The sequence below is a fragment of the Lactuca saligna genome, chromosome 2, assembly GCF_052625555.1.
Source record: "Lactuca saligna cultivar CGN05327 chromosome 2, ASM5262555v1, whole genome shotgun sequence".
NCBI lineage: Eukaryota > Viridiplantae > Streptophyta > Magnoliopsida > Asterales > Asteraceae > Lactuca > Lactuca saligna.
In genome coordinates this window covers 6751236-6764049 of record NC_136418.1, presented here as the reverse complement: position 1 = coordinate 6764049, position 12814 = coordinate 6751236, and the positions used below count along the sequence as shown (strand labels likewise).

The 12814-nt window shown below is 35.7% G+C and overlaps 1 protein-coding gene across 1 annotated transcript; it reads left to right on the top strand.

Moving 5' to 3' along the window:
• Window positions 1-1120: 1120 nt before the first annotated feature.
• Window positions 1121-1615, top strand: LOC145029485 (uncharacterized). Its single transcript, XM_078978003.1, has one exon. It carries the CDS (start codon window positions 1121-1123, stop codon window positions 1613-1615), a length of 495 nt encoding a protein of 164 aa, XP_078834129.1.
• The last annotated feature ends 11199 nt before the right edge of the window (window positions 1616-12814 follow it).

The following is a 12814-nucleotide window of genomic DNA, read 5'->3' as shown; positions in this document are numbered from 1 at the left end:
TTTCGGGGTTGATACTTAGGCATGTACGAGGTTCGCTCTGATACCAAATGTTGGTTTTTCACAAACCTTCAACCTGTGTTTGGCAATGGAACAGTAACAAGAAAAAAAACAGAGCACAAAGATTGCCTAAAGCTTATAGCTTTATTGACTGGATTAAAGAGAAGGGGTGGATCCCTCAACGTACATACTACTAACCTATTTAAACTCAAAGAGTGCTAAAAAGACTGCAACTACCCCTAGTGGCATAAGACCCGAATTCAACATCCCAGATGGCTTTGAATTATTCAAAACACAAAAAAAAAACATGACATAAAACAATTTAAAATAATTTCTGAATTACTCCATCATCAAGAAGCATTTGATAAAACTTGTAGTTTGAATCCTATAAAACCTAACATCAACTAGAACATGATAGATTAAATTACATGTTAATAAAGCATTTGATAAAAAGGGCTTCTAGCCTAGCGGTATCAGGTGGTGCCCTCTTTCTTTGAGGTCGAGGGTTCAAGTCCCGTGGTGGACATAGGTGAAATTAGGTGTTAGTTTAGGAGTAAATTATAATATTTATATTTGCCGCTTCAAAAAAAAAATAAATAAAGCCATCTACTTTTATTTGTTTTTCCTTGTTCTAAAAGTATAATTCCAGATTTTCATTGAATTTGTGCAAGTTTCAACATTATTTGATTGTTGTTTCCATTTCAGTCTTGCATATGAAAATGGAATAAGTTGCAATGGAAATTGAGGCCATACAATTATTGAAAAAGATTTGGAAAAGTATGGAGGGAAAACCCAAAGCTGGAATAGATAAAATGCTCGGAGGGTTATATGATTTCATGAAATACTCAAAGGAAAAGTATGAAGCCATAGCCTGTTGGATATCTTTATCCGATAGTTATATACTTATATTAATCCTTTTAGATTAGGATTATTGTTTCCTTATTCCTAGTCTTTTAGTTGTTATCTTTTATTTGCTTGTTCCACAAGCTTTTGTCCTATATATATGAACCTACGATTGCTTTAACAAAGATACAGAATCTGGAACATATTTTTCCAGTTTTAAGTTCAATTATCAATTCTTTATGGTATCAGAGTGGGTCTATTGATCCACAACTAAATCAACATGGTCGACGGTGTTGTCACCAACACCGGCGGCAACAACGATTCAGCCAACCCTTCCTCCAATCCAAACACGCCATATTACATCCACCCCAATGACTATCCAAGACAGAAGCACGTTGACAAGAGCCTCACCGACAACAACTATTCCTATTGGTCTAGAGAGATGAAGGATTTCTTGTTTGCTAAAAACCGTGCAGGATTCATTGATGGATCTATTGCTCAACCGACCCCAGACTCACCAGAATTGAAGCCATGGCAACAAAGTGATGCTATTATAAAAGGATGGCTCATGACAGACATGGAGAAAGACATCAGGAATAGCGTAAAGTATTCTAATACTGCGAAAGAAATTTGGGACGACCTTGAAGAGCGATTTGGAAAAGAAAGTGCTCCTCGAGCATATGAATTGAAGCGGACCTTGACTGGTCTAAGACAAGAAAAGGCCTCTGTTTCAACCTACTACACCAAGATGAAATGGATATGGGATGAAATTTAATCGGTTTCGCCCATTCCCAAATGTATTTGTGGCAAGTGTACCTGTGATCTAGGGCAAAGAATTTTTGAGGCCAAAGAGAAGGAACGGGTCTATGAGTTTCTCATGGGACTCAATGAAATTCTTTAGGACTATTAAAACACAAATACTGAGCACGAAGCCCATGCCATCCCTCGGCACCACCTATCATCTCGTTGCTGAAGATGAACAACAACGCAACATCATCACAGCAAGAAAAGTGAATGTTGATGCTGTTGCCTATCAAATCAATGCTCAGTTGAATACCGAGAAAAGCCAAAATGAAAAGAAAAACCGTGAAAGCTTGAAGTGCAAACATTCTGGAAAAACCAGTCACACCATTGATGGGTGTTTTGAGAAAATCGGTTATCCCGAGTGGTGGAAAACACGTCAACGAAAGGCAAATGGAGACTAACAAAATCAGGCGAAGACAAAGCCAAAGGCAGCAAATGTTGAAGTTGATTCCAATCCAATACCAGGTTCAACCTTGGAACAATACACCAAGTTGATAAAGCAACTAAGTGAGACACAAAAACCTGAGATTAACATGGCTGGTAAGCGCATTTTCAACATTCCATGGGTAATCGATTCAGGAGCCACTGAGCATGTTGCTTGTAATAATTAGGTTCTTTTTTATTTAAGAAATTCAAAAGATGATGTGCCACTTAGAATACCAAATGGTGATAGTGTTCCTGTTCAAGGAGTTGGGAATGCTAACCTTCCATATAACATCAAAATAGATGATGTACTCTATATACCTAACTTTAGATGCAACCTTTTTGTCAGTTAGTAAAATTACTAAGAGTCTTAATTGCTACATGACATTCTTTCCTGATTTTTGTTTCATCTAGGACTTACCTACGAGGAAGCTGATTGGCATGGGTAGATGTGAGAATGGTCTATACAATATGGAAGAGATGGATAAGAAGGTTGCAATCATGGCGGTTAAGACCGATTCTGAAATTTGGCACAAGCGCCTCGGTCATTCTTCTAAATTACATCATATTGAATCTATTGGTAGCGTAGTTAACATAGAAAATTGTGATTCTTGTATACGGGCTAAACAAACTCGACTTCCTTTTCCAAAAGTAATATTAAAACTTCTTGTTTTGAGCTAATACATTGTGACACATGGGGTGGTTAAAAGGTTCCCTCACTTTCGGAAATTGTTTAATAAAGCAATGTAGTTTATTTTTGTAAATACTTTACATGAATTGTATTTTTGCACCTGGAATCAAATGTCCATTAGTTTCATTTCTCATTTGTACACAAATGCCCCTCAATTTTACTTTGTAAATCTGGACAAAAACGGCCAAAGATTCCATTATGTTTTCAAAGTGCATTGTCATTCTTGGTTCCATTTTCAAAGTGCATTGTCATTCTTGGTTCTATTTTGAACATGCATTACCATTTGGTTCTATTTTGAAAGTGCATTGCTATTTTTCGTTTTCTTTTGAAAGTGTATTGCTATTTTTTGGTTTCTTTTTTAAAGTCCATTGCTATTATTGGTTCCATTTGTATGTATCAAGTAAAACTCTATCGATATGCATCATAGGAAACTTCAAAAAATTACACATTAAAATTACACAATATTAGACAAACCCCGTTACATAATAAAAGGACCAAAACACCCTTTACTCATCGTCTTGTCAAATAAAATCTCAATTATTCCATAAATGAACAATGTGTCCCTAATTTTGAAATCAAAAAATCCAATTCCTAATACTATCACAATGCCAATCAGTTCTTTCAAAATCATTAATCGCAAAATAACTAAAACTAAAAATCATTCTTTTCTCATAAAACTTGTTTTATACTAATTCCACCTTCCTCTTATTCTTTCTTCTTCAAACTGGTAAATTAAGATCAAACTGGTAGTTCGAGTCATCATTATATGAAATTGCTTATTGCTCACGACTTGCATCTGTTTGATCTTGTTGTATGTTCTCCGTTCTTTTAGGTACCTAAAAAACTCAATTATTATAAACTATATTAAAAAAATAAAAAATCTAAATAGATAAAATATTATATTTTTCTTTCTTTTCTTTTTTATAACCTTTTCTACTCTAGATTCCTTTCTCTTGGATGGTGGGCGATCTTTACTACGATCTTGCGAGGGTTGTAACAATTTTGTAGTCGAGTCTGAAACATGAACATCTTCAACTACCAAATTTACGTTACTACTACAACCCCAAATTGAATCATTGTTTAACTTTTCTTTAGCCATATTTATACAACTTAGCAAGTATTAATACTATTCGCGAGAATTAGCAATATGCGCAACCTCATAAAAATTTGAACACAAGTGATCAAATTGTTTAGCGTTTTCACCACTCATCAAATCTTCATAACAATTTATCAGTAAGTAGTGTCCATGCTTCACATATTTCCTCCACCGAGACAAAATATATTGTGGATGAATTTATTTAATATCCTTCTCAATCAATATCTTCACCATATGCCTACAAATAATTCCACGAAACTCAAATAAACAACAAGAACATTTTATATCACATGCACTCTCATCATAACAAACTGTATAAACTACTCATTTTTTAGAATCTTCATGTTTCCCTTCTAGAACATATGTGACATGAAATACATATCGTGCACCATCCACTTTTTCCAATGAAGAATTGCAAAACAACGTACCTCGTAACTCATCTTGAAACAACTTAAAAATTGCATTCGTGTACACCTCGTGAAACTCTCTCAAAATAAAACCCAGTTACTAATTTATATGAAGAATTAAGCGACTCAAAATCAGGCTTAGTTTCTTTCTCAATCTTGCTTTTCAACGCGTTGTCATATTGTTCAACAAATTGTCGTAATGAGGTTTTAGAATTAACATACACATCAAAAGAAGAATTCATGCTTTCACTTCTTTGCGTAGTAGACATCCCTGCCCAAAAGTTGTCTTTTACATATATCGGCACCCAACGCCTTCGATCATTAAATAAAGAACTGAACCACTCATTTTTTTTCAAGTGTGTACTTTTCAACCAGCTTGCACCACCAATCTTCAAACTCTTGAGTATCCGTAGACTCATATACAAGGGTTTTTAGAGTCTTCTTTATTACTTTTTATTGAGGCAACCTACTTAATTTTTCAGGAATCTTTTTCATAATATGCCAATGACAAAGACGATGATGAGATTCAGGAAATACCTGTGTCACGACTCCTTGCATTGATCGACATTGATACGTTATTATTGCTTTTGGTACCCCGTCCATTCATGCATTCTAACCATGACTTGAATAACCATACCTATGTTTCTGTATCCTCTTGTGAAAGCAAAACACATCCAAATAAGATAGATTGTTCGTGGTGATTTACTCCAACAAAAGGCGCAAATGACATTATATTTGTTAGTCAAATATGTGCTATTAAATGAAATAACATCCTTGAATGACTCGTATGCTGCCCTTGACCTTGCATCTGCCCAAAATACATTTCGCATATGACCTTCATCATCCATATCAATCACATAGAAAAAATTTGAACTCCTTTTTTTTGCATACAGACAAAATAATTATGAAGTGCCTCGACATCCCTAAGCCCAAGTCTTAGTTATCTTACTTTTGCGATGTAAGATCTACAATCTGTCTCGCCACAAGGCAAATTGTCATACCCTTTTGCTTCAACAACTAACGAGTGAAAACTTTTATTTAATGGAATTCCAGCATAATCATTCAACTCAAGTCTTCTCTTAGCATATGAATCCATTTTCTTATGTGATCGCCGGAAACGAGATTTTTGGGACTTAAAGTATGATTATTTCAAGAAAAACACTAGAGATAATGCATCTTCCATCACCATATGCTATTACACTAATTTTTGCTTTACAGTTTGTTTTAAAAGACTTTTTATATGATTTGCTTGTTTTAGGTACATATACCCCTCCTCTAGCACATCCAAGCGAATAGTATGTTTTAGCACAAGAATCTTTTGTTCTTGTACTAGATTTCCGTATACCAAATCCAATCTGGAAAGCATATGCTTTAAAGTAATTGTAAAGGTCTTCTTCCGAATCAAACTTCATTCCATCTTTATGAATTTTTTGATCTTGAGGATTGAGAATTGTATGCCCTTCAACTGAAATTGCAGCCTCCATACTGATCAAATATCAAATATTTTATTAACAATAAACCAAAGATTTTATCAATAATAAAGCAGCATAACCTACAAAAACGAATCAATGTAATTTAAAGATAGAATACCATATTACCATAGAAAACATACTCTTGGCCAAGATTTTGACATATGTTTAAAAATCATGAAAGACACAAAGGCCTCCTTTTCTTTAAAAAATAAAAAAATGATAAAAAAAAATAAAAAAACTGTTTTGTATAATGCCTACTTTAGATGACACGTTTTACATAATATTAGATAAAATTACAACCACATTAATAGTAAGATGAATTAACAAGCGTTGGTTTATATGTAAAATCTAAATACATGATAAATCAAGAAAAATAGCACATTAAACAGTAAACGAAGTTCCAATCAACAAAAGTCTTTAACAAAAAAATAAAAATAGTCAGAACCCACAAACACCATTACGTGTGTAGTACCTTCACATAATTAAAACAAAAATTACCTGATTGTTGCTGCTGTGATTGTTCCTGCCTGCTGTTGTGATTGTTGTTGGTGGCGCTGGAGTAGCAATTGTCATGGGCAACAATAGACGAGAAGAAGGGTTTGGGAAGGAATCGGGATTGCAGGTCTGCTATGCACGTTCATCTGCATCATCTTACGTGATTTTTTTTTGTTCTTTTTTTAATTGTTCATTAAGGGTATTTTAGGGATATCAAATATAATTAAATGGAATTGTAGAAGTATGACAAGTCTCATGATATTAGTGGGTAGGCATATATGTAGGTATAAAAAGTAGAACCAATTTAATTTCTCAAGTTCAAATTACAATGGAATTGTAAATACCTTCTTAAAATACTTTTTTTTTTTTTTTTCAAAACAGATTTTGTAATCATTTGCTTATAAACATCACATGGAAAAAGATAGAATTAGATTTAAAGAAAATCTTCCTATACTAATCTAGTCTTTTTTTTTTTTTTTTTTTTTTTTTTTTTTTTTTTTTGGTTATTTGTCATCCTATTAGACCTCTTACTTAATGTCATGTCACTTGTCAACATATTGATTCTCTATTTTAAATTTCTCACTCTAATTACATTAAACTAATAACATTAAAATAAAAAATAAAATAAAATTAATATAGATTATAAGGTGATATAATTTTATGTATTTATTTGAATCAACGATTATAATTTTATATAACTAAAAAATATCGCTTAATTAATAATTTATTTAAAATAATTATTTATTAGTTTTGAGTCTTTTATTATAAAAATTTAATTAATTTAGTCGTCGTGGTTCCCACGGGTTATAAACTAGTACTTAATATATGTGCTTTTCAGTTACTATATGCCTACAAATAAGTTTCTAATCGTTATATTCTTAATATGTTTTGTTTGTACTTATAAGGCAATTGAAAAAAAATAGTTTTCCTTAAATTGCAATGAAAAGACAACAAATAAAGAATTAGTAAGAATCTCACCAAAACCTTTTAAAAAAAAATTGAACAGCAAAGAATAGAATAAATACCAAAACCCTTTCAATGCTTATGCTTTTCCCACTTCACCATTCTTTAATTCTCCAGCTGGTATTCTCTTTAGTAATGTTAATTTACAAGCATTTCTATATAATCCATGGTTTTTTTTTGTATGTTTTCAAAATGAACCAAAATTATGACATTTGTGCTTGATGACTCATCGAAAGTTGCATGAATTTGCGTTTATAAGAACAATGGGTGTACAGAAAAAGCAATAAAAATCAGATAAACAAAATTGAAAATCATTATTTGCAGTTAATCTCGGCTTCAATTACTATCATAGAGTGTAGAACTATAAAAAGTTTATCTTCATGTCTATTTTTAGATAGTACAATCCTATGTCTATGGGAAAACGCTAATACAACCTTACTCAATGAAATGAATCTAAGATATACGTATTTGCTTTATTGTAGATTTCCATAGAATTGCCTTTGTTAAATTATTGGTACAATTATTAACCATCACATACCCCACACTCCACCTTCCATTGTCCCCTTACCTTTCTAACCATCTCAAAATTATGTTAAATATATTTTGGAGATATTTACTAAAATAGCAATTAATCAGATCCATTATCCCAAATTAATCATCACAACTTTGCAAAATTACTTTAATCAGTATAATTGCTTTTCTGACCATATGAGTAAACTTTGACTACTTTTGCAAATTAATGTAATTTGGCTAAAGTTTAGGTTTCGCACTACATTTCCAAAGTCACTACTTTTTGGAGATGACTAGTCCTTTTGGAAATGATAAGAGAGTGTTAACCTAATAATATTTTGGGCTTTATTTTGTATTGGGTTTTATGATTGGGCATTTCCGCTAGGAAACCCTAATTATTTTGTCTATATATTATGTCTTTCCTTTTCATTGTATTTGTACTTCTTTTTGATAATAATATGAAACCCTAGCCGTTATATGTATTTCATTTGTTAGTTTACATGGTATCAGAGCTCGGTTGATTATTTGTAGTTTTTCGTTTTTTTGGGGCGAGTACTGTTCATCGACACTGTTCATCAGGGGCAAGTACTGTTCATCGACACTGTTCATCGGGGACGAGTACTGTTCATCGACACTGTTCATCAGGGACGAGCACTGTTCACCGGAGTTACTGTTCACCACCGACACTGTTCACCGCCGAGTACTGTTCATCGACACTGTTCACCGCCGAGTACTGTTCATGGTTACTATTCATCAGCACTATTCATGTGTACTGTTCATTGTCACCATTTGCAATTTTGGGGTATGCCTTTTTTGCTCGTTTCTGTATTTGGTTTGGTTTGATTTGTTCGTTTGTCGGTTTTGAGGGTTTCGTTTTCGTCTAGCTTTGTTGATTTCGAGATCTTGATCATTTTTTTGCTACTACTCGTATTTACTATTTGACTGATATTGAAAAATGGCCCCAAGAGATGATTCTCTTCAGTCCATTAGTATTCAACTTGATGGCAAAAACTATGCCTATTGGAGTTATGTTATGAAAAATTTCTTGCGGGGCAAGACTATGTGGGGGATTGTTACAGGTGACAAGAAGAAACCAACAGACGAGAAGGCCGCTAATTATGAAACCTTACTGGATTCATGGGAGACTGATAACTCCAAGATCATTACTTGGATTAATAATTCTGTCATCCAGTCTATTGGTACTCAGTTGGCAAAGTATGACACGACAAAGGAGGTTTGGGATCACTTGGCTAGGTTGTATACTCAGTCTAACTTTGCAAAGCAGTATCAGTTAGAGTTTGATATTCGAGCCCTCCAACAGAACAATCTTAGTGTTCAGGAATTTTATGCAGCTATGTCGGATTTGTGGGATCAGTTAGCTCTTACAGAACCTGATGTGTTGAAGGCTTTTAAGCCTTATATTGATAGAAGGGAAGAGCAACGTTTGGTTCAGTTCTTGATGGCATTACGTTCAGATTTTGAAGGTCTGCGTGGATCAATCTTGCATCGTACACCTCTTTCCACTGTTGATTCGGTTGTTCACGAGTTGATTGCTGAAGAAACTCGTATCAAGTCCCATGCTGACAAAGCTCCCAAGACAGCCACTCCTGCTGTCTTTGCTGTTTCACAACGACCCCAATCTTCAAACCAAAATCGTCCCAGAGTTGCATTTGATGAGTGTGCTTTCTGTAAGAAGAAAAACCATTGGAAGGCAAATTGTCCTTTACTGACAAGCAAGGGAAATCAACAGCAACAACAAACAAGATCACCAGCATACTCTCAGTCTTCACAGCAGAACAAGTCTTCTGGACAGTCACGTCCCTCTTTTTCATCTTTTAGGCCAGCACAGTACGCTGCTGCTACACCTTCAGTTGAGAATGAAACAGATTTCACACCACCATCAGCCTTGGATCCACAGATTGTTGAGCAGTTCAGACAGTTGTTAGCTACCAATCCAACTGCCATGTCAGCTTCCATGTCTCATTCAGGTCTGTCTTCATCCAACACGTCAGGTATTCCTTCATCCTTGTGGATATTGGATTCTGGTGCATCTCATCACATGTCACCACATTTTTCATCTTTTGCTTCATTATCTTCTCGTACACCTGTCTCTGTTATGTCTGCTAGTGCTACACCCATGTCAGTAGAGGGTGTTGGTTCTATTGTCACTCCTTATATATCTTTAACAGATGTGTATTACATTCCTACACTTGCTTTGAATCTTGCATCGGTCAGTCAGTTGTGTAAATCTGGTTGTTGAGTCTTCTTTTCTGATTCATTCTGCTGTGTACAGGACATTCGGTCTTGGAGGGTGATTGGGATAGGCCGTAGACTTGGGGAGCTTTATGTCTTGGAGCAGCTACATGTTGTTGATGTTGCTGCATCTAGTGTCGATTTGTCGTCTTTTCGTTTAAACCCTTCATCGTCTCCTTTTTATCTTTGGCATTCTCGTTTGGGACATGTTTCAGCGTCTCGTTTACAGTTTTTGGTTTCCACTGGTGTGTTAGGCTCTTTGAAATTTGATGATATTTCTGTCTGTTGTGGTTGTAAACTGGGAAAATTTTTTGCTTTACCGTTTAATAAAAGTGTCACTCGTTCTATTGCTCCCTTTGATATTGTGCATTCTGATGTGTGGGGTCCCTCTCCAATAACCTCCAAGTCAGGAGCTAACTATTATGTTTCATTCATTGATGATTACACTCGTTATACGTGGGTTTATTTTATGAAGCACAGGTCTGATTTTTTCACCATATATAGTGAATTCAGAGCACTTGTCAAGACTCAACACTCTGCTATCATAAAATGTTTTCGGTGTGATCTGGGAGGAGAATTTACCTCCAATGATTTTAAACAATTATTGGCATCTGATGGCACTATACATCAAACATCTTGTACAGACACTCCTCAACAAAATGGTGTTGCAGAAAGAAAACATCGACATCTCCTAGAAACTGCTAGATCCTTACTACTCTCTGCTCAAGTTCCCAATATGTTTTGGGGAGAAGCTGTTCATACCGCTACTTATGTTATTAATCGCATTCCTACTGCGTACACTTCGGGGAAGTCTCCTTATGAAATGTTGTTTGGACAACTCCCAGATTATTCTTCATTACAAGTGTTTGGGTGTACATGTTTTGTCTTGAAGCCTCATGTAGAGAAAAATAAGTTGTCTTCAAAATCAGCTCTTTGTTTTTTTTCTGGGATATGGTATTGGTCAGAAAGGTTATCGGTGCTATGATCCTTCAAATCAGAAACTGTATGTATCTCGCAATGTCACCTTTTTGGAGCATATTCCATTCTATAGCATTCCTGTTCAGTCACATGATGCAACCCGAGAGGAGCTCTATACCATTGATCCATTTAGCATTGACATTGATGATCCACCACATGCCACTGATCCACCACTTGCTGCTGATTCACCACATGTGGCTGATCCAACAACTATCGTTGATCCTCTGCCTACAAATCATCAATACCCCCTCCATCGAGACCTTATCGTAATAAGAAGTCCACAAAGCTTCCTGACTTTGTCTATTCCTCTTACTCACCGGCTTTTTCCTCTTTTATTGCTAATGTACATTGTCTCTCTGAGCCAACATCCTATAAAGAGGCCATTTCTGATCCCCTTTGGCAGACCGCTATGGCTGAGGAACTTGCAGCTCTTTATCAGACTCATACATGGGATCTGGTTCCGCTTCCACCTGGAAAACACACGATTGGTTGTCGTTGGGTTTATAAAATCAAAACAAAGTCTGATGGATCCGTTGAGCGTTATAAAGCCAGACTTGTTGCGAAAGGGTACGCGCAAAAGTATGGTATGGATTATGAGGAGACGTTTGCTCCTGTTGCAAAAATGACGACTGTTCGCACCTTGATTGCAGTTTCTTCCATTCGTCAATGGAAGATTTATCAAATGGATGTCAAAAATGCTTTCTTGAATGACGATCTTCATGAAGAAGTATACATGTCTCCTCCCCCTGATATTGCTCACCGACCAGGTGAAGTTTGTCGACTTCGGAAGGCTCTATATGGCCTCAAACAAGCCCCTCGTGCTTGGTTTGAGAAATTTTCTACGGTGATTACTTCTCTTGGTTTTCAACCAAGTAACCATGATTCGGCTCTATTTATTCGATGTACGAATGCAGGGCGGATTATTCTTTCCTTGTATGTCGATGACATGATTATTACTGGTGATGATCATGATGGTATAGAGTCTTTAAAGCATGATTTGGCTCACCGTTTTGCTATGAAAGACTTGGGATTACTTCCTTATTTCTTGGGGATTGAAGTTGCTCAATCTCCAAAGGGTTATCTTTTATCTCAAACGAAGTATATTTCAGATTTGTTTGAACGTGCACGACTCACGGATAATCGAACAGTTGATACGCCTATAGAGAGTAATGCAAAGTACTCTCCAACTGATGGTGTCCCATTATCAGATCCAAGTCTTTATCGTACCATTGTTGGGAGTTTGGTTTACCTGACTGTCACTAGACCGGATATTGCTCATGCAGTTCATGTGGTTAGCCAGTTTGCCACTGCTCCTACTACTGTTCATTGGGGAGTTGTTCTTCGTATTTTGAGATATTTACGTGGTACTCAGTTCCGCACTCTTATGTTTCCTTCTTCATCCTCTCTTGAGTTGCGTGCCTATAGTGATGCAAATTGGGATAGTGATATTTATGATCGTAAGTCCATTACTGGGTATTGTGTTTTTCTTGGAGATTCATTGATATCATGGAAAAGCAAGAAACAAGATGTTGTTTCTCGATCTTCTACAGAATCTGAGTATCGAGCCATGGCTATCGCCACTTGTGAGATTGTTTGGTTGAGATGGCTTCTTGCAGATATGGGCATTCACATCTCTCAGCCTACCCTTTGTATCGTGATAACGAGAGTGCGATAATGATTGCCAAGAATTCAGTGTTTCATGAGCGCACAAAGCACATTGAGATCGACTGTCATTTCACACGTCATCATCTCCAGAAGGGCACTATCTCCCTTCCTTATGTTCCTTCCTCTTTGCAGATTGCTGATATTCTTACGAAGCCGTTGACTGCTCCTCGATTCCATTTTCTGTCTGACAAACTCTCAATGCTTATTGCTGCTGCAT

Coding starts and splice junctions, on each gene's coding strand:
- LOC145029485 (XM_078978003.1), top strand. CDS start 1,121: ATGGTCGACGGTGTTGTCACCAACACCGGCGGCAACAACGATTCAGCC.